This window comes from Archocentrus centrarchus, chromosome 16, assembly GCF_007364275.1.
Source record: "Archocentrus centrarchus isolate MPI-CPG fArcCen1 chromosome 16, fArcCen1, whole genome shotgun sequence".
In the NCBI taxonomy this organism is placed as follows: domain Eukaryota; kingdom Metazoa; phylum Chordata; class Actinopteri; order Cichliformes; family Cichlidae; genus Archocentrus; species Archocentrus centrarchus.
The window spans coordinates 16,061,068-16,083,976 of NC_044361.1; the positions used below are offsets into that span (position 1 = coordinate 16,061,068).

Genomic DNA, 22,909 nt, shown 5'->3' on the forward strand with positions numbered 1-22,909 from the left:
GAGAAGAACAGCTTGCAGTGAGCGTGCTTTCCTACATGTCTCTTTGTCACTGGAGTGACAAATTCTGTAAATACCCCAGTTTATTTACTAAGCATGTAATTGTTATTCACCATAAAAACAGCAGGATGTTCTTTACTCAAGTAAAGTTGAGCAGGTTGAGCTCCTGACAAGCTTAATGCTGTTTTCAGCCTATCAAATTATATAAGAGGTATATTTTTGTTTGGCAACACATATTAATACATACAGGGACATTTTTCAAAAAACCAAAGTAGTACCTTGGTAGGGGGGAAGTAAGTTCCAGGGCAAGCAACAACCATCTCACAAAAAAGCTGAGACACTGTGTATTAATATTGTTATTATTAATATTATTATTGCAATGTCTTGCAAATCATTCAAATGTCATATGCAGTTCAAATAGTACAAAGACAAGTTACAACATGCGGAAACTCTGTGTGTGTGTGTGTGTGTGCGTGTGCGTGTGTGCGCGCGCGCGTGCGTGCAAGTGTGCGTGTTTAACATATGCTTATTTTGAGTCACAAAAGTTTAGAGAGAGAACTGGAAATATGTAATGCTATGAAATAAAGAGTGCAGTTGAAATTTTACAGGTGACTCTATACTTCATTGACATACTTGAAAAAAAAAAAGAAAGGCAGGATGAGTGTCTCAGAAGTAACCATGATGCCATTTATGCCACTACATAAAAGACAGTCTGGGTAAAAATGACGTGGAGATGTACCACAATGGCAGCAAACAGAGAGCAAAACCATGAGGACAGACGTATGCTTTATTTTAGAGTAATATTGCACAAAACACTTAAAGCTAATTCTGAACAGAAATCTTTGAACAAACACTAAAATCAGGCACGTGCATTTCTTAATCAAAGCTGCAAATTGTGATGACCAAAACCAAAGGAAGAGGTTTTCACTTCCACCCAAATAATCAATAATCACAAACTTTTCTGATTGAATGAAGCACTTTTTTTTTCAAACTGTAAATAATTTGAACAAACGCAACGCTTTCCAAATCGATTTAAGTGAAAAGAAAAAAATCAATGTAAATCTATATGAAAAAATAAACAGTTTGAACGTTTTTTTTTTTTTTTTGGTTGCTTAAAAAAAAGCCAACATTCGGTTTTGAAGGTGTGAAAATGTATCTAACCACAAGCTGTTTTGCAATTATTTTTGGCTTTCTTGATGTCAGACAGTCTTCTGGTAAAGCTCTCAGTTAAGGACATACAGGAAGCAACATCTGCACTTCTGTTTCAGTGCTCCTCTTTATCAGACTGCAGACTTTGAGAGTGTACAGGCATCACGTCCATCAGAGGGGGAAAAGGGAGCCTTGAAGTGTAATTCCTGACTCTACCTGGTTGGAAGAGCAATCACCGAAACATCACCATGTCAGGTGAACACATTTTAACAGCAATCCAGAATCTGCAATATTTGTAGATTGATATTTTGCAGCGTTCTTGAACATATATTTGTGTTATAATGCACAATGTTCAAGGCTGCAGACTTTATTGTAGGCGTTTAAATTCAAAAGCTCTAATACCTCAAATACTTCCTGATTTCTTTTTCTATATTTAATCATGGGAACATTTCATTTGAGGTTACTATGCTTGAAAATTGTTTGCAAAAAAGTTAAAAAATATCTGCACTCTCACAATGTCTTTGAAGATGACCTTTGACAAGGCTTTTATATCTTCTAACATCTACAAACATGTATATGTTAAGTATATGTTATCTTTAATGTTAAGTAATGTAATAATAATAATAACAATAATAATAATAATAATAATAATGATATGGGCAGTATGGTGGCATAGTGGTTCACAGCTGAAAGGTCTGGGTTCGATTTCCCCTTGGCCTGGGCCTTTCTGTGTGGTGTTTGCGTGGGTCTTCTCCGGGTACTCCGGTTTCCTCTCACAGTCCAAAGTCATGCAGTTACTGGGGTTAGGTTAACTGGTGATTCTAAACTGCCCATAGGTGTGAGTGTGAATGGTTGTCTGTCTCTCTGTGTTAAACCTGCAACAGGCTGGCAACCTGTACAGGGTGTACTCTGCCTCTCGCCCTATGAGAGCTGGGATAGGCTCCTGCCTCCCGAGCAGGATAAGCGGAAGAGAATGCATGGATAATAATAATACTGTACAACTGTGGTAACATTATGAATAATCTCATTACATGCAAAAGAAAAAAAAGTTTTTCAAAAAGATCGTAACATGCACAAACAGAACAAAAGAAATACTAATGTTTAGTGCCCAGGTTTATGATGGTAAATGGTGACATGGGGGTAATTGGCTTTTAGCCTCATATACCCGTCTTCAGATTAGTTACAGGTTTAAATCATAGAAAGAACAGAGGGCAGTGGCATCACTGTGAGGAGTGACGGACATTGCTGTGACAGGAGTACCTATGAAAACCAGCAGGTGGCACAATAACCCCCATTATCAACTGACTGTGGGCTGAAAGGCCAAAACAGCAGAGCTGAAAGGAACATGGTGATCTTAGTAAAATCAACTTCAAACAGCATCCGCTCAGCAAGAGTAGCCTTTGATCTGGTATCTTCAGTTGGGATTTTATTCTCCTATCCCAACGAAAATGGCTGAGATAGTGTTGAAATACTACTATTAATAATAAAAAACTCTCTCTCTCTCTCTTTCTCTCTACAGGTGCAAATGCCACAGAGAATACCACATCATACGATTACAGCTCTTACAATTATGGCAACATAGATGGCTTCTCTCCTGACGACATAACCGATGTGAAGGACTTCAGCCAAGTGTTTCTGACATTTCTCTACAGTTTGGTTTTCATCCTGGGCTTCATAGGTGGGTGTGTCTTCTTGTGTGTATGCTCTGGGAACTCAGTTGTGTTAACACATTGCACAAACCTCCCTCCCTTTCTGGAGACAGAACAATTTCCCAACCTACTGACTGTAAATAATTTAGGGTAAAGACTCTGGTGTGCAGGTGTGCTTATGTGCCAAGGAGCGACCTGAGACACAGAAAGAAAGAGACAGAGGTGATAGTATTTTGTTTACATGTGACAGGTGCCCTTATCGTGTTTTCTCTCCCAAAGGTAATGGACTAGTGGTGTGTGTCCTGGTGAAGCACCGCAACCAGAGCAACTTGACAGACATCTGCCTCTTCAACCTGGCTCTCTCCGACCTCCTCTTCATCTTCACGCTGCCTTTCTACACTCACTATGCCAGGGTCAGCCAGTGGATATTTGGAGGCTTCATGTGCCGTTTAATCTCCGGCTCTCACCAGACTGGCTTCTTCAGCAGTATCTTCTTCATGGTCGCCATGACAATGGACCGCTACATGATCATCGTGCACGCTCACAGGGTTACACGTTATCGCACGATGAGGGCAGCCATCACTCTGACCGTGCTCGTTTGGATGCTGAGCTTGTTTGTGTCTCTGCCGGATTTTATCTTCACAGAAGCAATGACAAATGATTCAGAGTCCCACGGGTTCGAGTGTGACTATCCCCAGGAGAGCAAAGTCTGGGAGCGCTATGACCTGTTCACCATAAATGTGCTGGGTCTCGTGATTCCATTGTTGGTGATGGTAGGTTGCTACTCCAGGATCATCCCCACGCTGGTGACCATGAGGACCACAAAGAAGCACCGCATAGTCAAGCTGATCATCTGTATAGTGGTTGTATTTTTCTTGCTCTGGGCCCCATACAACATTTCCCGTTTCTTGAAGTTTCTTCAGGAAGAAAACAAAATCCCACGCAATAAAATCTGGGACCAAAACTTAAGGATGTCAATAACAGTGACCGAGGCTTTTGCTTATACTCACTGCTGCCTGAATCCCATCATATACGCTTTTGTGGGACAGAAGTTCACGAGAAGAGCCTTGCAGCTGCTGAAAAGGTTGGTGCCTGGTTACACCAGAGATTTGTCCGACAGCTCATTCAGGAGAAGCTCGGTTATGTCCAGGTCCTCTGAAGTCACCTCCAGTATTAAACTGTAGAACGTGGAGGGCAGTTGTAATTAGTTTGGCATCAATGTTTCACCCTGTTACTGCAGACCATGTCTTTTTCTTTTTGCAGTGATTTGTTTCATTCATTTGGTCACTTCTGTTATCCTCATACTACAATGTTCTTCACCAGTGTCTCATCTTCAAAGTCTGTCTGTACACCTTTAGACTCTTTGATTTTGCAGTGGTATAATTTTTTGTTTTGACTGTAAGATTTCAGCTGTAAAGGCTCTTTACTTATAAAATCATTGTAACCTTGTAGCACTGCCATCTGCTTTACAGAATCTGAAGTGTTTGTGTGTGATGCAAATATGCATTCTTCTGCTCAAGCTTAATGACACTTGCTGGTGTTTTAAATGGAACCTGTTGTTTGCAGCAGGCTGTCACAGTTTTTTCACACGTTTTAAATGTGCCTGCAAGTTGACACAAACATACCAATAAAAACAACAACAAAAAAAAACAACATACAACAACACAAACAAACCAAGGAAGATAACACAGAACATTTTATACTTGTGCAAAAACGGTTTCAATCACATGTACACCAGTATGGAGTCAGGTGCTAGAAGTACATTTTACATGTTTCACATGCCATCATTTATAATGGAATTTGATAAGTTGATGTGGAACAACCTTTCCAGTGTTGACTTCTGTCTCATAATTATATGTGTGTATATATAGTGTAGAGTTTTACACCCTGAATACATTCTCCTTGTTGCTTCAGTGACTTTTACTAGTATTTCAAATCTTCTTTGTACCAAAACCTGTACACTTACTTTAATTCACATATTTTTACAGAGTCTGATGTTCAGCCTTATACACTGGTTTCCTGATCCTGATTTTGTATGGTAGTTTTCTTAAGACAAGAAATGAAACTGCAGATCCCGAACTTAACTTCAAATGAAAGTCATAAACAGTGTTGTCATATTGGAGAAGAACAGCTTGCAGTGAGCATGTCCTGCCATTTCTCATTGCTACTGTGATGATAAATTCTGTACACATCCATGAAAAGAGAGACGGTAAAGAGACTGTCCCAAATTAATTTATCAAGTAGGTTATTAGGGTCCCCATCATAAAATAGTAGCATGTTCTACTGCCAGGGACCATTAGTGGAGGAACTACAATAAAGATTTCCCTCTTCATAATAAAGATTTCATCATTTGTGATTATACTGAAGTAAAATTGATCCAGTTAACCTCTGTAATTCCTGATAACTGATGGTAACAGCCAATCAGATCATTTACAAAGTATTGTTGAAGGAACACAAAATAAACTCCTCACCTGAGTAAATTTTTACTTTCTCTTTTCCTGCCTCAAAATAGTACACTTTCCAGAAAACTACAGAAATACCTTGGTGTGTGGAAAATAGGTTATAGGATAAACAGCAACAAGACCATTCACTGTGTAAATTATTACTATCATGAATAAGAAAGAGGATGATTCTTTCAGAAGTAAAAAAACTTACTTCAAATGAAAGTCATAAACTGGTTTATCATATTGGGGAAGCACATTGAGAAGAATAGCTTGCAGTGAGCGTGTCCTCCCATTTCTCACTGTTACTGTGATGATAAATTCTGCATGCGGTCATGAAAACAGAGATGGTAAAGAGACAAGTTCTGATAAGCTGTTGTTAACAGCCAATCAGATTATTTACAAAGTATATTTGAAAGAACACAAAATAAATTCAACTGAATAGCAGCAAAAAGCCCATTCACTCTGCATTTTTTCTTTTAAGAGGAAAGACAGGATGATTCTTTCAGAAGTAAAGATGGAAACGGTTTTGCCACTGCATAAAAGACTGTCTTCAGCAATTCAAAAATAATCTTTTTCCATATAAGCATCAATGATTTCAGGGATTTCATATTTTCTGGTACAGTATGTTATTAAACAATTCAGAGAATCTGAACAGCTACTGTCAAACTGAGCGGTTTGTCACTGAATCCCCAAATACAAGTTTAAACTGTTCCATACAAAGAAAAGCTCCACACTCGCTGCTCATGCCAATAAGGTTGCCTGTTCAACTGCACATCAACACAATTAGCTAATCAGCCAATCATATGGCGGCAATACAATGCATTTAGACATGTAGATATGGTCAAGACAACCTGCTGAAGTTCAAAGAGAGCATCAGAATGGGGAAGAAAGTTAATTTGGTTGATTTTGAACATGGCATGGTTATTGGTGCCAGTCAGGCTGGTCTGAGTGTTTCAGAACCTGCTGATTTGTCTACACAACCATCTAGAGTTTACAGAGAATGGTCAGAAAAGGAAAAAATACTCAGTGACCACCAGTTCTCTTGATGAAAATGACTTGTTTGTGTCGGAGATCAGAGCAGAATAGCTGGACTGTTTTGAACTGATAGGAAAGCAACAGTAACTCAAATAACCACTTATTACAATCAAGGCATGCAGAAGAGCATCTCTGAATGTACAACACACTGAACCTTGAAGCAGAAGGACTACAGCAGCAGAAGACCACACGTGGTGAAGCTCCTGTCAGTTAAGAACAGGAAACGCACTGAAATTGGACAATAGAAGATTTGGAAAATGTTGCCTGGTTTGATGGTTCTCAGTTTCTGCTGCCACAGTTGGATGGTAGGGTCAGAATTTGTTGTGAACAACTTGAAAGGATGGATCCATCCTACCTTCTATCAACAGTTCAAGCTGCTGCTGGTGATGTAATGATGAGGGGGATATTTTCAAGGCACACTTTGGGCCCTTTACTACCAACTGATCATTGCTTACAAACTACAACCTACCTGACTATTGTTGCTGACCATGTGCATCTCTTCATGACATCCTCTGATGGCTGCTCTCCGCAGTGCAGCACACTATGTCACAAAGCTCAAATCATCTCCAGCTGGTTTCTCCAATGAGTTCATTGTTCTCAAATGGCCTCCACATTTAATCAAATAGAGCACCTTTGGGATGTGATAGAATGGGAGATTCTCCTCATGACTGTGCCGCCAACAAATATACAGCAACTGCATGATGCTATCACATCAATATGAACCACAATCTGAGGAATGTTTCCAGCAGCTAGTTGAATCTATGCCATGAAGAAATAAGTGGGTCCAACCCAGTACGAGGAAGGTGTTCCTACTAAAGTGTCCTGTGAGTGTAGAGCCCACGATATGCAGCAGTGATGTACGGTGAGAGCAAGAAGAAGAAATAAGTAAAAATAGTAACAAAAACTATAACAAATAATAAACTTTCTGACACTTTAAGAAAAATCCAACAGTCATTTTCTGAAACTGAATCTGTGTCACCATGTGCTGTGTTGCTCTTTGAAGTATTTTTTGGTGTCTAGATGTAGAGCAGACTCCTGATAAAGATCTGACTTGAGGACATACAGGAAACAAAATCTACATATCTGTTTCTGTGCTCCTATTTATCGGACTGCAGACTTTAAGATTGTTAGTTCATTTCTGCACTTCGAAAGGCATCACATCAATGAAAGACGGGAAAAAGGAACCTTGAAGAGTAATTCCTGACTCAACTGGTTGGAAAAGCCATCACTGAGATATCACCATGTCAGGTGAACACATTTTCCAGTAATCCAGAATTTCTTTGTGTTTAAAGTGTCGTATTTCTCAGAGTTGTTGAAAATCTAATTTTGTAATCTTTAAGGCCGTACGCATTGTTCTATTGATTTAAATCCAAATGTTGTAACTGAAATTTTATCACGACTACTTTATAATTTATATTTCTATATTTTGTCTATATTTAGTCTAGTGATCTTTTGATTTTTGGCTACTATGTTTGAACAATGTTTGTAAAATTGTACAAACTACATGCGCTGCCACATGCATTTGAAGTTGACCTTAATACTTGCTGCAATCTAAAATCATTTTGCCCACAAACACGTGTTTTTTTAAGGTAGACAATGTAACAATATCATTGTAAAATTATAGTACCCACGTTAAATAATATGGTTAAATAATATTAATAATAATATCATTATATGCCAAAAGTGTCTGTTTAAAAAACTATCATTAACAAAGAGACCAAATGAAATAGTAACTTTTCTTTCATTTATATTAGCCTCAGAGGATCTGTCTTCAGAATAGCTACAGGTTTAAATCACAGACAGTATAAAAGAGCTTTAAATCCTATTTTCATAAAGCAGTAATGTGAAGGAGTGCTGAGCTTTCCCAAGGAAGGAGTACCTATGACAACCAACAGGTGGCAATCAATTATCACCTGACTATGGCCTGAAACCCCACTACAGCAGAGCTGAATGAAATAATCATTTGTGGTTCTCATAGCAAAGGAAAAAAAAAAAGAAACAACATGTCAGCAGTTTTTAAACAGACACTTTCTTCTTCTGTCCCAATGAAAACGTTTGAAGCTACATTATTAAATGTAACCTAACATTTTAATGCTGTGAGCACCGAAATGAAATTCTATTCACCTCCACCAGCAGCAGCACGTGTTTATGGTAACAGGATGTCACTGTTTTCATGTAGCATATTAGGCATATGTATCCAGATATGTATGTGCTGTTTCTTAGTTTTCACAGCCTGTGTTGAAATAATAATAATAATAATAATAATAATAATAATAATAATAATAATAAAAAACTCTCTCTGCAGAATGGAATGCCACAGAGGACTATTATGACGACAGCTATTATAATGACAATGAAACCTACTCTCCTGACATCCCCACTGAATTCAACAAAGTGTTTCTCACCACTCTCTATAGTTTGGTTTTCATCCTGGGCTTCATTGGTAGGTGTGTCTTCTTCTGTGTTCACTCTAGGGAAAGGATTGTATTTACACATTGCAGGGATCTGCTGCCCTTTCTGGAATGGAAAGCAATTTTCCAACCCAAACAATGTGTGCAGGTGTGTTTATATGCAAAATAGCGACCTGAGACACACAGAGAGAAAGAGACAGAGGGGATATTGTTTTACATGTGACAGGTACCTTTATAATGTTTTCTCTCCCAAAGGTAATGGACTAGTGGTGTGTGTCCTGGTGAAGCACCGCAATCAGAGCAACTTGACAGACATCTGTCTCTTCAACCTGGCTCTCTCCGACCTCCTCTTTGTCTTTACGCTGCCTTTCTACACTCACTACGTCAGCGTCGGCCGGTGGATATTTGGAGGTTTCATGTGCCGTTTAATCTCCGGCTCTCACCAGACTGGCTTCTTCAGCAGCATCTTCTTCATGGTCGTCATGACGCTGGACCGCTACATGATCATCGTGCACGCTCACAGGGTTGCACGTTATCGCACAATGAGGGCAGCCATCATTCTGACCGTGCTCATTTGGATGCTGAGCTTGTTTGTGTCTCTGCCGGATTTTATCTTCACAGAGGAAACAGAAGATTCCCACGGGTTCGAGTGTGACTATCCTCAGAATAGCACAGTCTGGGAGCGCTATGACCTGTTCACCACCAATGTGCTGGGTCTCGTGATTCCCCTGTTGGTGATGGTAGGTTGCTACTCCAGGATCATCCCCACTCTGTTGACCATGAGGACCACAAAGAAGCACCGCATAGTCAAACTGATCATCTGTATAGTGGTTGTATTTTTCTTGCTCTGGGTCCCATACAACATTTCCCTTTTCTTGAATTTTCTCCAGGAAAGAGATATAATCCCAAATAATTCCAGCTGGTACAAAAATATAAGGATGTCAATAACAGTCACCGAGTCTTTTGCTTATACTCACTGCTGCCTGAACCCTATCATATACGCGTTTGTGGGACAGAAGTTTATGAGAAGAGCCTTGCAGCTGCTGAAAAGGTTGGTGCCTGGTTACATCAGAGATTTGTCCGACAGCTCATTCAGAAGAAGCTCAGTTATGTCCAGGTCCTCTGAGGTCACCTCCACTTTTAAACTGTAGAAAGTGGAGGGCAGCTGTAATTAATTTGGCATGAATGTTTCACCCTCTTATTTCTTCAGACTTTGTCTTTTTCTTTTTACAGTGATTTGTTTTGTTAATTTGGTCACTTCTGATTGCCACAATGTTCTTCACAAGTGTCTCATCATCAAAGTCTGTCTGTACACATTTAGACCCTTTGATTTCGCATATATATTTTTTACCATAAGAATTCAGATGTAAATATTTCAAAATGATTGCTCAGGCTTCATGAAACTTTGTTCATAGCACCTCTTAGCAGTTTGTTTTATGCCTCACACACTTTTTATGAGGCCCCAGGTTCACAGAAACATACTAAGAAGAGCATACAGCTGTTTCAGATTTTCTTTGTACCAAAACCTGTACACGGTCTTACTTTAATTCATATATTTCTACAGAGTCTGATGTTTAACCTTATACATTCATTTATTTTATTATGTTATGGTTCCTTGTTTTTCTCATTACTTGGCAGTGGAGGTGAGTTAATTCTGGGATCCCTTCATCTCTTGTCCTTATTTTGTATGGTAGTGTTCTTAGGACAATAAATGATGCTGCAGCTCTTGAACTTACTTCAAATGAAAGTCATAAACTGGTTTATGATATTGGGGAAGCACATTGTTCATGTTGAGAAGAATAGCTTGCAGTGAGCGTGTCCTCCCATTTCTCACTGTTACTGTGATGATAAATTCTGCATGCGGTCATGAAAACAGAGATGGTAAAGAGACAAGTTCTGATAAGCTGTTGTTAACAGCCAATCAGATTAGTTACAAAGTATATTTGAAAGAACACAAAATAAATTCAACTGAATAGCAGCAACAAGCCCATTCACTCTGTATTTTTTCTTTTAAGAGGAAAGACAGGATGATTCTTTCAGAAGTAAAGATGGAAACGGTTTTGCCACTGCATAAAAGACTGTCTGGGCAAATAGTTCAGCAATTCAAAAATAATCTTTTTCCATATAAGCATCAATGATTTTAGGGATTTCATATTTTCTGGTACAGTATGTTATTAAACGATTCAGAGAATCTGAACAGCTACTGTCAAACTGAGCGGTTTGTCACTGAATCCCCAAATACAAGTTTAAACTGTTCCATACAAAGAAAAGCTCCACACTCGCTGCTCATGTCAATAAGTATGCCTGTTCAACTGCACATCAACACAATTATCTAATCAGCCAATACAATGCATTTAGACATGTAGATATGGTCAAGACCACCTGCTGAACTTCAAAGAGAGCATCAGAATGGGGAAGAAAGTTAATTTGGTTGATTTTGAACATAGTATTGTTATTGGTGCCAGTCAGGCTGGTCTGAGTGTTTCAGAAACCGCTGATCTTTCTACACAACCATCTAGAAATTACAGAGAATGGTCAGAACAAGAAAAAAAATACCCAGTGACCACCAGTTCTCTTGATGAAAATGACTTGTTTGTGTCGGAGATCAGAGCAGAATGGCCAGACTGCTTTGAACTGATAGGAAAGCAACAGTAACTCAAATAACCACTTATTACAATCAAGGCATGCAGAAGAGCATCTCTGAATGTACAACACACTGAACCTTGAAGCAGAAGGACTACAGCAGCAGAAGACCACACGTGGTGAAGCTCCTGTCAGTTAAGAACAGGAAACTGTTCTCTGAGTCATTCTCCCTGTTCAGTTTGGGGATCACTGCCCCGAGTGTTCTGATTACCACGGGGACCACTGTTACCTTCACCTTCCACATCCTTTCTACGTAGCTCTCCTCTGAGCTCTTGGTATTTTTTGAGCTTCTTGTGTTCTTTTTGATGTTGCTATCACTTGGTATTGCAATGTCTATCACTATAGCTTTCTTCCTTTTCTCGTCCACCACTACTATGTCCGGTTGGTTAGCCATCACAAGTTTGTCTGTCTGTATCTGGAAGTCCCACAGGATCTTAGCTCTGTTATTTTCAACCGCCCATCCCATTTTGACTTCAGGACTTCCAGCTCTTACTCGGCACAGATGTTCCTGTATACCAGGGATCCTCACATCCAGGCTGCGAGAGCTGGTGTCCTGCAGGTTTTAGATGTGCTCATTTGGATGCCGAGATTGTTTGTTTCTCTGCCAGATTTTATCTTCAGAGAGGAAACAGAAGATTCCCACAGGTTCGAGTGTGATTACTGTCTGGGAGCACTATGACCTGTTCAGCACCAATGTGCTGGGTCTCATGATTCCCCTGTTGGTGATGGTAGGTTGCTACTCCAGGATCATCCCCACGCTGGTGACCATGAGGACCACAAAGATGCACCGCATAGTCAAGCTGATCATCTGTATAGTGGTTGTAAGAGAGCATCAGAATGGGGAAGAAAGTTGATTTGAGTGATTTTTTTTTTTTAGAATTTATTTCGAACAATCAAAATTAAAAACAGTTTACGAAAGTAAAACATACATATATGTATATATGCATGTGTACATATATTTACATATACAACAGATACATGGCATTGTTATTGGCTCCAGTCCAGCTGGTCTGAGTGTTTCAGAAACCGCTGATCTATCTACACAACCATTTAGAGTTTACAGAGAATGGTGAGAACAAGAAAAAATATCCAGTGACCACCAGTTCTCTTGATGAGAATGACTTGTGTCGGAGATCAGAGCAGAATGGTTTATCCACTGCGATGACAGCCTGGGAGCCTTCTTGGATGTACTTATGTTGGATCGGCAACAGAACCTTGCGTTGCTCCAGGATCTCTTTAGGAAACTGATCGTTTACACTGAAGTCCGTTCCTTTCAGCTCCCGGCCGCACCTCTTCACCAGCTCTTTTTGCTTGAAGTGTTTGAATTTGGCCACAATTGGTCTGGGTCTGTGTCCTACGGGTCGCTTCGCTCAGATGGTGAACATGATGGAAAGTGATGGTCTTCACTGTGTCTTCTGGGAGTTTTAGGTGGGTCTGAATAAATTCCTTCACTGTTTCCACCAGGTTTCGCTGCTGAGTGGAAGTTAAACACAAATATAATTCCCTCAGATGATACCTACCATCTGATGATTGCTTTATGTGTTTCAATTGTTCCTGAGCAGACTGGTGTGGCTGAGATTAAAGTTAAGCTTCATAACTGAATAGTTTTAATTAATTTAATGTCTTATTGAAGCATTGTCAGTATATTTGGAAATGACTGATTTGCTCATTTTAATTCTTTGACGTAGAAATTTGTTGTACTTGTTTTAAGACCTTATTTTGAATTAAAGGTGACATAAAACAACGACCCCCCCCCCCCCAAAAAAAAAGGTCAGGCTCCATTTTAACAGCGTCTTTTCCACAGCTGTGATTCGTGCTGTCATGGTTGCTAGGTGACAGGAGCTGTGCTGAGGTAAGGGCAGGAGTAGCAGGTGATACAGCTATGAAGCTTAAATGCTGCAGCTAGAGTACTGACAGGGACTAGAAAGATAGAGCATATTTCTCCCATATTGGCTTCTCTTCATTGGCTCCCTGTTAAATCTAGAATAGAATTTAAAATCCTTCTCCTCACATACAAGGTCTTGAATAATCAGGCACCATCTTATCTCAAAGACCTCATAGTACCATATCACCCCAACAGAGCACTTCGCTCTCAGACTGCTGGCTTACTTGTGGTTCCTAGGATACTTAAGAGTAGAATGGGAGGCAGAGCCTTCAGCTTTCAGGCCCCTCTTCTGTGGAACCAGCTTCCAGCTTGGATTCGGGAGACAGACACCCTCTCTATTTTTAAGATTAGGCTTAAAACTTTCCTTTATGATAAAGCTTATAGTTAGGGCTGGATCAGGTGACCCTGAACCATCCCTTAGTTATGCTGCTATAGGCCTAGTCTGCTGGGGGGTTCACATAATGCACTGTTTCTCATTCACCTTATTTACTTTGTTTATACTCCACTCTGCATTTAATCATTAATTGATATTAATCTCTGTCTCTCTTCCACAGCATGTCTTTTTTCTCTCCCCTCAGCCCAACCGGTCGCGGCAGATGACTGCCCCTCCCTGAGCCTGGTTCTGCTGGAGGTTTCTTCCTGTTAAAAGGGAGTTTTTCCTTTCCACTGTCGTCAAGTGCTTGCTCACAGGGGGTCGTTTTGACTGTTGGGTTTTCTCTGTATTATTGTAGGGTCTTTACCCACAATACAAAGCGCCTTGAGGCGACAGTTTGTTGTGATTTGGCGCTATATAAATAAAATTGAATTGAAATTGAATTAAACCATCCAATGTCATAGCCGCTCACTTCCGATCGTTTTTGTGGGCTTCGAAGGACCTGAATTACACCAGGTCCTTCAAAGGAGCAGGCACGGGACAGAGACGCAGACTAGTCACAACACTGGGAATAAAACTAAATATAAGAACACACAAGCAAAGGGACATGAAGCAGAGTGCCAAAACAGACACTAGAACACAGAGACACTGGAGACAGGAATAAAGGGAACCAGGAACGCAATATAAATAACTAACAAAATACAGAACATGACATAAACTAAGAATCTAAATAAGCAAAATTAGATATTAGAAGCCCAACGAAATGTCAGACTCTGCAGTTTTCACTGGGCCCCAGACCCCTGTCAGAATCCTCAAAGCACAGGTTGAGAAGGAGGAGTAGCAGCAATCTTCCACTCCAGCTTATTAATTAACCAAAGACCCAGATAGAGTTTTAATTCATTTGAAAGTCTGACTCTTAGCCCGGTCCACCCTAATTGGAATATTAAAAAAACTCTGTAATTTGTTATTATCTCTTGTCCACCTGGTGCATAGAGTTTCTATCTTATTTATCAGACTTTTTAACTGATTTAGTTCTCAGTTCAGATAATATAATTTTAGTGGGGGATTTTAACATCCATGTAGATGCTGAAAATTGAATCTATTAGATTCAGTTGGCTTCTCTCAAAATGTAAATGAGCCCATCCACCACACTCTGGATCTTGTTCTGACATATAGAAACTGAAGACTTAATATCTCCTGAAAACTCCCTCCTGTCTGATCATTTCTTAATGTTTAGATTTACTTTAATGGACTATACAGCAGAGGGGTATGAGTTTTATTACAATAGAAGTCTTTCTAAAAGCACTGAAGCTAAGTTTAAGGGTCTAAATCATCCATTATGCACATTATGGCAGGTAAGACTTTTGATCTATCCTCAACACACATCACAGAAGTGAATAAAATTATCAGCTCTATAAAAAGTTCAACACGTAGGGATGTTTTTCAACTTGACTTGACTTACCTTCATACTAGCAACTGTGACCTACATCCAATACAATTTGGTTTCCGATCTACCACTCCAATGAAACTGCTACAGAGCAGATAAAATTTCAATAGACAGAGGAGGGGTTCTTGGTGCAGTTTTTTTGGATTTGAAGAAGGCATTTGACACAGTTAATCATAATGTTCTTTTCTCAAAACTTTCCAAGTTAAATTTTTCATCTCAAGCCCTCAAATGGATGTTTTCTCTCTGATAGGTCACAATGTGTTAAAGTAAATAGTATCCTGTCTGATAATGTTAAGTGCTCTTTGGGTGTTCCCCAAGGTTCTGTGTTAGGCCCTCTGTTGTTTAACCTCTATATCAATGACCTTCCAGAAGTTTGCCACAGCATTAATATATGTATGTGGCTGATGCTGTCATATATGCACATGTAAAAACTGCAGAGCTTTCAGCAAAGAAATTAACCATTGCAATGGGAAGGATTATGGGGTGGCTTGATCACTCCTATCTCACTCTTAGTATAAGTAAGACTAAAGAAATGTTCTTCTTCAAAGCAAAACAGTCTGTTAGAGCAGACATTTTTATTAAGAATTAGAAGATTGAAATTGTGAATATCTTGGCATGATTATTAAATGAAATCTTAGTTTCACATAAAGAAACATAAACATAAATTCTCACATAAAGAAATTGACTGAAACTATTAAATACAATCTCATAAATTTCAGGCACATTAGAGGCTACCTTTCAATGGATGCCCCTAAGACCTTCATACATGCCGTGATCTTTTCCCATGTCGTATTGTATAACACGTTGGGGACAAGCTGGGGAAGCAGTTGTCCAGTTAAACCACTGCAGTTTCTTTATAACAAACTCTAAAAATGATGGACAAAAAAATCTGTGCAATATAATATTGCAAGATTTTGGAGAGGCATCATTTAATGAGATTTGAAAATGTTAAATTATTTTCTAATATGTGTTTAGGATTTCAAATGGTTTGGCCACTCCTCCACTGCTTCATTTTATTCACTTTTGTCCAAGAGAATACATAAAAATCTTCAATTAAACACTGTGTTGTACCCTTTTGTTATTCTGCTTTTGGACAATCAGCAGTTGTTGTGAAAGCCTCAGCACAATGGAATACTCTGCCCGATATTAAGAATTGTAGCTCTATCAACAGTTTTAAAAATGGACTGAAATATTTGTTAAAATATACACAGACTTGTAAACATTGATGTTTTTTTTTGTTTTGTTTTATTTGCTTTTGTGTATACCTATGTAAGCGTGTGTGGTTATGGGTTTGGGAATGTTTTTTTATGTGATATTCTGTTGTTGTGATTTTTGTATGTAATTAGTTAAACTGCAGAAATGTCTTAAAGACATAAAGGCCTGGGTGACCTCTAATTTCCTGCTTCTAAATTCAGATAAAACTGAAGTTTTTGTACTCGGCCCTACAAAACTTAGAAACATGGTGTCTAACCAGATACTTACTATGGATAGCATTACTTTGGCCTCCAGTAACACAGAGATAATTTTTGAGCAGGATATGTCCTTCAATGCACATATTAAACAGATTAGGAGGAGTGTTTTATTGCATTTGCACAATAGTTCTAAAATTAGAAAGATCCTGTCTGAAAGTGATACTGAAAAGCTAATTGATGCCTTTATTACTTCGAGGCTAGACTACTGTAATTCATTCAATTCAGTTCAGCGCCAAATCACAACAAATAGTCACCTTTGTATTGGTGGTAAAGAACCTACAATAATACAGAAAAAACCCAACAGTCAAAACAACAACCTATGAGCAAGCATTTGGTGACAATGGGAAGGAAAAATTCCCTTTTAACAGGAAGAAATTTCCGACAGAACCAGGCTCAGGGAGGGGCAGTCATCTGCCGTGACCAGTTGGGGCTGAGGGGAGAGAGACAGGACTAAAGACATGCTTTGGAAGAGAGCCAGAGATTAATAATAATTAATGATTAAATGCAGAGTGAAGTATAAATAAAGTAAATAAGGTGAATGAAAAGAAACAGTGCATTACGGTAACCCCCCAGCAGCCTAGGCCTATGGCAGCACAACTAAGGGGTGGTTCAGCGTCACTGGATCCAGCCCTAACTATAAGCTTTATCATAAATGAAAGTTTTAAGGCTAATCTTAAAAATAGAGAGGGTGTCTGTCTCCCGAATCCAAACTGGAAGCTGGTTCCACAGAAGAAATTCTATTCTATTCTATTCTAGATTTAACAGGGAGCCAATGAAGAGAAGCCAATATGGGAGAAATATGCTCTCTCTTTCTAGTCCCTGTCAGTACTCTAGCTGCAGCATTTTGGATCAGCTGAAGGTTTTTCAGGGAGCTTTTAGGACAGCCTGATAATAATGAATTACAATAGTCCAGTCTCGAAGTAATAAATGCATGGATTAGCTTTTCAGCATCACTCTGAGAAAGGATGTTTCTAATTTTAGAAATATTGTGCAAATGCAAGAAAGGAGTCCTACATATTTGTTTAATATGTGCATTGAAGGACATATCCTGGTCAAAAATGACTCCAAGATTTCTCACAGTGTTACTGGAGGCCAAAGTAATGCCATCCAGAGTAAGTATCTGGTTTGACACCATGTTTTTATGATTCATGGGGCAGAGTACAAGAACTTCAGTTTTATCTGAATTTAGAAGCAGGAAATTAGAGGTCATCCAGGCCTTAATGTCTTTAAGACATTCTTGCAGTTTAACTAATTGATGTGTGTCATCTGGCTTCATTGATAGGTAAAGCTGAGTATCATCTGCATAACAATGAAAATGTATGCAATCCTTTCTAATAATACTGCCTAAGGGAAGCATGTATAATGTAAATGGAATTGGTCCTAGCACAGAACCCTGTGGAACTCCATAATTAACCTTAGTGTGTGAAGAAGACTCCCCATTTACATGAACAAATTGGAGTCTATGAGATAAATATGATTCAAACCACTGCAGTGCAGTACCTTTAATACCTATAGCATGCTCTAATCTCTGTAATAAAATGTTATGGTCAACAGTATCAAAAGCTGCACTGAGGTCCAACAGGACAAGAACAGAGATGAGTCCACTGTCAGAGGCTCTAAGATCATTTGTAACCTTCACTAATGCTGTTTCTGTACTGTGATGAATTCTGAAACCTGACTGAAACTCTTCAAATAAACCGTTCCTCTGCAGATGATCAGTTAGCTGTTTTACAACTACTCTTTCAAGAATCTTTGAGAGAAAAGGAAGGTTGGAGATTGGCCTATAATTAGCTAAGACAGCTGGGTCAAGTGATGGCTTTTTAAGCAGAGGTTTAATTACAGCCACCTTGAAGGTCTGTGGTACATAGCCAACTAATAAAGACTGATTGATCATTTTTAAGATTGAAGCATCAATAATTGGAAAGACTTCTTTGAACAGTCTAGTAGGAATGGGATCTAACAAACATGTTGCTGGTTTGGAGGAAGTAACTATTGAAGTTAACTCTGAAAGATCAACTGGAGCAAAAGAGTCTAAACAAATACCAGCAGTGCTGAAAGCAGCCGAACATGAAGAATAATCTTTGAGATGGTTATGAATAATTTTTTTCTCTGTCTAAAATTTTATTTGTAAAGAAATTCATGAAGTCACTACTAGTTAAAGTGAAGGGAATACTTGGCTCTACAGAGCTCCGACTCTTTGTCAGCCTGGCTACAGTGCTGAAAAGAAACCTGGGGTTGTTCTTATTGTTCATTATTATCAGGCTGTTCCAAAATCTCCCTGAAAAGCCTTCAGCTTATCCAGAGTACTGACAGGGACCAAAAAGACAGAGCATATTTCTCCCATATTGGCTTCTCTTCTTTGACTCCCTGTTAAATCCAAAATTTAATTTAAATCTTCTCCTCACATACAAGGTCTTGAATAATCAGGCTCCATCTTATCTTAAAGACCTCATGGTACTGTATCATCCCAATTGAGCACTTTCCTCTCAGACTGCTGACTTACTTATAGTTCCTAGGATACTTAAGAGTAGAATGGGAGTCAGAGCCTTCTGCTTTCAGGCCCCTCTTGTGTGGAACCAGCTCTCAGTTTGGATTTGGGTGACAGACACCCTCTCTGTATTTAAGATTAGGCTTAAAACCTTCCTTTTTGATCAAGTGTATAGTTAGTTAGTTTCCATAATGGACTGAGTATTTCTTTTCATTCACCTCTTTTTACTCTGTTTATATCCAACTCTGTATTTAATCATTAGTTATCATTAATCTTTGGCTCTCTTCCACAGCATGTCTTTTGTCCTTTTTCTCGTCCCTCAGCCCCAACCGGTTGCAGCAGATGACTGCCCCTCCCTGAGCCTGGTTCTGCTGGAGGTTTCTTCCTGTTAAAAGGGAGTATTTTGTTCCCACTGTCACCAAGTGCTTGCTCATGGAGGGTAGTTTTGATTCTTGGGTTTTCTCTGTAATTATTGTGGGGTTGTCACCTTACAGTGTAAAGGACCTTGAGGTGACTGTGTGTTGTGATGTGGCACTATATAAATAAAATTGAACTGAAGTGAATAGAATTAAGGCAGTTCTGAAGGCAAAATTATTTAGAATCCAGTACTACCAGGGTGTGCCTACTACAGTGTCCTGTGACTGTAGTATATGCAGCAGTGATGTACAACAATGAGACCAAGAAGACGATGAAACAAATAATATTAGTAACAAAAATAATAATAATAAACTTTCTCACACTTTAATAAAAAACCAGCAGTCATTTTCTGAGTCTGTGTCACCATGTGCTGTGTTGCTCTTTGAAGAATTTTTTGGTGTCTAGATGTTAAGATAAAGATCTGAATTGGGGACGTACAGGAAACAAAATCTGCGTTTCTGTTTCTGTGAACCTCATTAACGGACTGCAGACTTTAACACTGTTAGTTCATTTCTGCACATCTAAAGGCATCACGTCAATGAAAGACGGGGAGAAAAGGAACCTTGAAGAGTAATTCCTGACTCTACCAGGTTGGAAAAGCCATCACTGAGATATCACCATGTCAGGTGAACACATTTTTACAGTAATCCAGAATTCAGTGCATTTAAAGTGCAATATTTTGCAGCGTTATTGAAAATATGCATGTGTGATAATGTACAATATTTAAAGCTGGACACATTTTTGCAGCAGTTCAATCCACATGTTGTAACTGAAATTAGGTCACAATTACTTCATGATTTTTCTTTCTATTCATGAGCTAGAGATTTTTCACTGTTATTTTTTTGAATATTGTTTCCAAAACCATACAAAATACATGCACCACCTCAGTGTCTTTGAAGGTGACCTTTCATAATGCATTTATCTGCAATCATGTGTCTCCTGAGTTAGACATTATAATAATAAGATTGATAAAATCATGCTGATCGTGTTAAATAATTTCTTTACATGCAAAAAAGGGGACATCTATAACATAAATTAACAAATGAAAAATAAATTGTCTGCCTTTTATGTTGGAATACCATGAGACCGGGCTAATGAACTTTGAACCTCGTATCAACTATCTACAAATTAGTTACAACAGTGACGCAGATTTAACTCATAGATAGGAGGTTTAAATCCTATTTTCATCAAGTAATTGCATCTTGTGTCTTCTTGAAAACGTTTCCAAGGCGGGAGTACCTATGACAGCCAACAGGTGGCAAAATCACCCCCAATGTCAGTTGACCGGGGACCACAACAACAATACAAATCAGATCAATGGAGAATTATTTGCGGTGCTCATAGCAAAGGAAAAATCACCTTATAAACCAACAAACAAACAAACAACAGCAAAAAAACAAAACAAAACAAAAAAACCAACAGCAATTCAGTGTCAGTAGCGGTAGCTTTTAAACGGGCTGCTTCAACTGGCGTCTTTTTTTCTGTCCCAATGAAAACATTTTAAAGTGATGAGCACACAAAAATAAGTCCAGTTTGTCTCGACCAGCCTCAGTGCAGAGCAATACAAATGTCTTTGTGTAACCTATTAGATATGTCGTTTTGTACCTTAATTGTCACAGCCCGTGCTGGAATTAATAGTTATAATAATAATTTTAAATCCCTCTTTCTGCAGAATATAACACCACATCCCTCGATTACTCCTCTTTCTATGACAATAACGAAACCTACTCCCCTGACGACTTGAGCGTTGTAAGGGACTTCAAGCAAGTGTTTCTCGCCCCTCTCTATAGTTTGGTTTTCATCTTGGGCTTCATAGGTAGGTGTGTCCTCTTTTGTGCATCCTGTGGGGATTGGATTGTGTTTACAAAGTGCAGGAAATTCGAATAGAAATCAATTTACCAACTTGCTGACTGTAAACGATGCGTGCAGGTGTGCTTATGTGCCAAGCAGCGACCTGAGACACAGAGAGAAAGAGACAGAGGTGATAGTATTTTGTTTACATGTGACAAGTGCCTTTATCGTTTTTTCTCTCCCAAAGGTAATGGACTAGTGGTGTGTGTCCTGGTGAAGCACCGCAGTCAGAGCAACTTGACAGACATCTGCCTCTTCAACCTGGCTCTCTCCGACCTCCTCTTCATCTTCACGCTGCCTTTCTACTCTCACTACGTCAGGGTCAGCCGGTGGATATTTGGAGGCTTCATGTGCCGTTTAATCTCCGGCTCTCACCAGACTGGCTTCTTCAGCAGTATCTTCTTCATGGTTGTCATGACGCTGGACCGCTACATGATCATCGTGCACGCTCACAGGGTTGCGCGTTATCGCACGATGAGGGCAGCCATCATTCTGACCGCGTTCGTTTGGATGCTGAGCTTGTTTGTGTCTCTGCCGGATTTTATCTTCACAGAAGCAATGACAAATGATTCCCACGGGTTCGAGTGTGACTATCCTCAGAATAGCACAGTCTGGGAGCGCTATGACCTGTTCACCGTAAATGTGCTGGGCCTCGTGATTCCCTTGTTGGTGATGGTAGGTTGCTACTCCAGGATCATCCCCACGCTGGTGACCATGAGGACCACAAAGAAGCACCGCATAGTCAAGCTGATCATCTGTATAGTGGTTGTATTTTTCTTGCTCTGGGCCCCATACAACATTTCCCGTTTCTTGAAATTTCTCCAGGATAGAAACATAATCCCAAGCGATCACACCTGGTACAAAAATGTAAGGATGTCAATAACAGTCACCGAGGCTTTTGCTTATACTCACTGCTGCCTGAATCCCATCATATACGCTTTTGTGGGACAGAAGTTTATGAGAAGAGCCTTGCAGCTGCTGAAAAAGTTGGTGCCTGGTTACAGCAGAGGTTTGTCTGACAGCTCATTCAGGAGAAGCTCAGTTATGTCCAGGTCCTCTGAAGTCACCTCCACTAATGTGATGTAGAAGCTGGGGCAGCTATAATTAATTTGGCATGAATGCTTCACCCTCTTATTACTGCAGACCTTATCTTAGCCTGCAAAAGTTTAATTTCTTCTTCAGATATTCCTAATGAGCCTGTGGAACAAGTATTACATTCAAATGTATGGCAATAAGGAGCTTGGTTTTAGAAGCACATCTATAATGGAATTTGATATGGAAATGCAATTTGACTCTCTTTTGTATATATGAACAGTACAAATGTGTCTATGCCTACATTTACATCATGAATAATTATTTTCTTTTGCTTCAGTAACTTTTGCTATTTCAGATCTTCTTTTTAGTTATCTTGGCAATGTAGATGAGTCTGACACGCTCTCTTCTCTTGTCCTGATTTGTATGGTAGCTTTTTTAAGACAAAACTGATACTGCATATCTTGAAATTACTTCAAATGAAAGTCAAATTTGGTCTTTAATTTTTCAGAAGGGACAACTACATTGCTCATTTTTAGTGAAGTAGCTTGAAGTGGTCTTTGTCACTAAAATCACAAGTTTGATTCTTTCTCAAATTATAGTTCCTCCGACATTT

The 22,909-nt window shown here is 39.2% G+C and overlaps 3 protein-coding genes across 3 annotated transcripts; all 3 read left to right on the forward strand.

Moving 5' to 3' along the window:
• Nucleotides 1-1,272: 1,272 nt before the first annotated feature.
• On the forward strand, nt 1,273-4,060 carry LOC115794799 (C-C chemokine receptor type 2-like). The gene is made up of 3 exons (XM_030750449.1): nt 1,273-1,401; nt 2,666-2,824; nt 3,075-4,060. The coding sequence occupies exons 1-3, from the start codon at nt 1,395-1,397 to the stop codon at nt 3,977-3,979; spliced, it is 1,071 nt and encodes a 356-aa protein (XP_030606309.1). The 5' UTR covers nt 1,273-1,394; the 3' UTR covers nt 3,980-4,060.
• A 3,349-nt stretch (nt 4,061-7,409) lies between these two features.
• On the forward strand, nt 7,410-9,873 carry LOC115794886 (C-C chemokine receptor type 2-like). Its single transcript, XM_030750578.1, has 3 exons — nt 7,410-7,522; nt 8,580-8,717; nt 8,941-9,873. The coding sequence occupies exons 1-3, from the start codon at nt 7,516-7,518 to the stop codon at nt 9,834-9,836; spliced, it is 1,041 nt and encodes a 346-aa protein (XP_030606438.1). The 5' UTR covers nt 7,410-7,515; the 3' UTR covers nt 9,837-9,873.
• Nucleotides 9,874-19,929: 10,056 nt separating this feature from the next.
• LOC115794802 (C-C chemokine receptor type 4-like) lies at nt 19,930-22,347 on the forward strand. Its single transcript, XM_030750455.1, has 3 exons — nt 19,930-20,036; nt 21,083-21,226; nt 21,449-22,347. Exons 1-3 carry the CDS (start codon nt 20,030-20,032, stop codon nt 22,345-22,347), a joined length of 1,050 nt encoding a protein of 349 aa, XP_030606315.1. The 5' UTR covers nt 19,930-20,029.
• The last annotated feature ends 562 nt before the right edge of the window (nt 22,348-22,909 follow it).

What these genes read in the sequence shown, in the direction of transcription:
- LOC115794802 (XM_030750455.1), top strand. An exon ending in TTTCATCTTGGGCTTCATAG is followed by an intron (nt 21,227 to 21,448) that starts GTAGGTGTGTCC and finishes TCTCTCCCAAAG; the next exon opens with GTAATGGACTAGTGGTGTGT.
- LOC115794886 (XM_030750578.1), top strand. An exon ending in TTTCATCCTGGGCTTCATTG is followed by an intron (nt 8,718 to 8,940) that starts GTAGGTGTGTCT and finishes TCTCTCCCAAAG; the next exon opens with GTAATGGACTAGTGGTGTGT.
- LOC115794799 (XM_030750449.1), top strand. An exon ending in TTTCATCCTGGGCTTCATAG is followed by an intron (nt 2,825 to 3,074) that starts GTGGGTGTGTCT and finishes TCTCTCCCAAAG; the next exon opens with GTAATGGACTAGTGGTGTGT.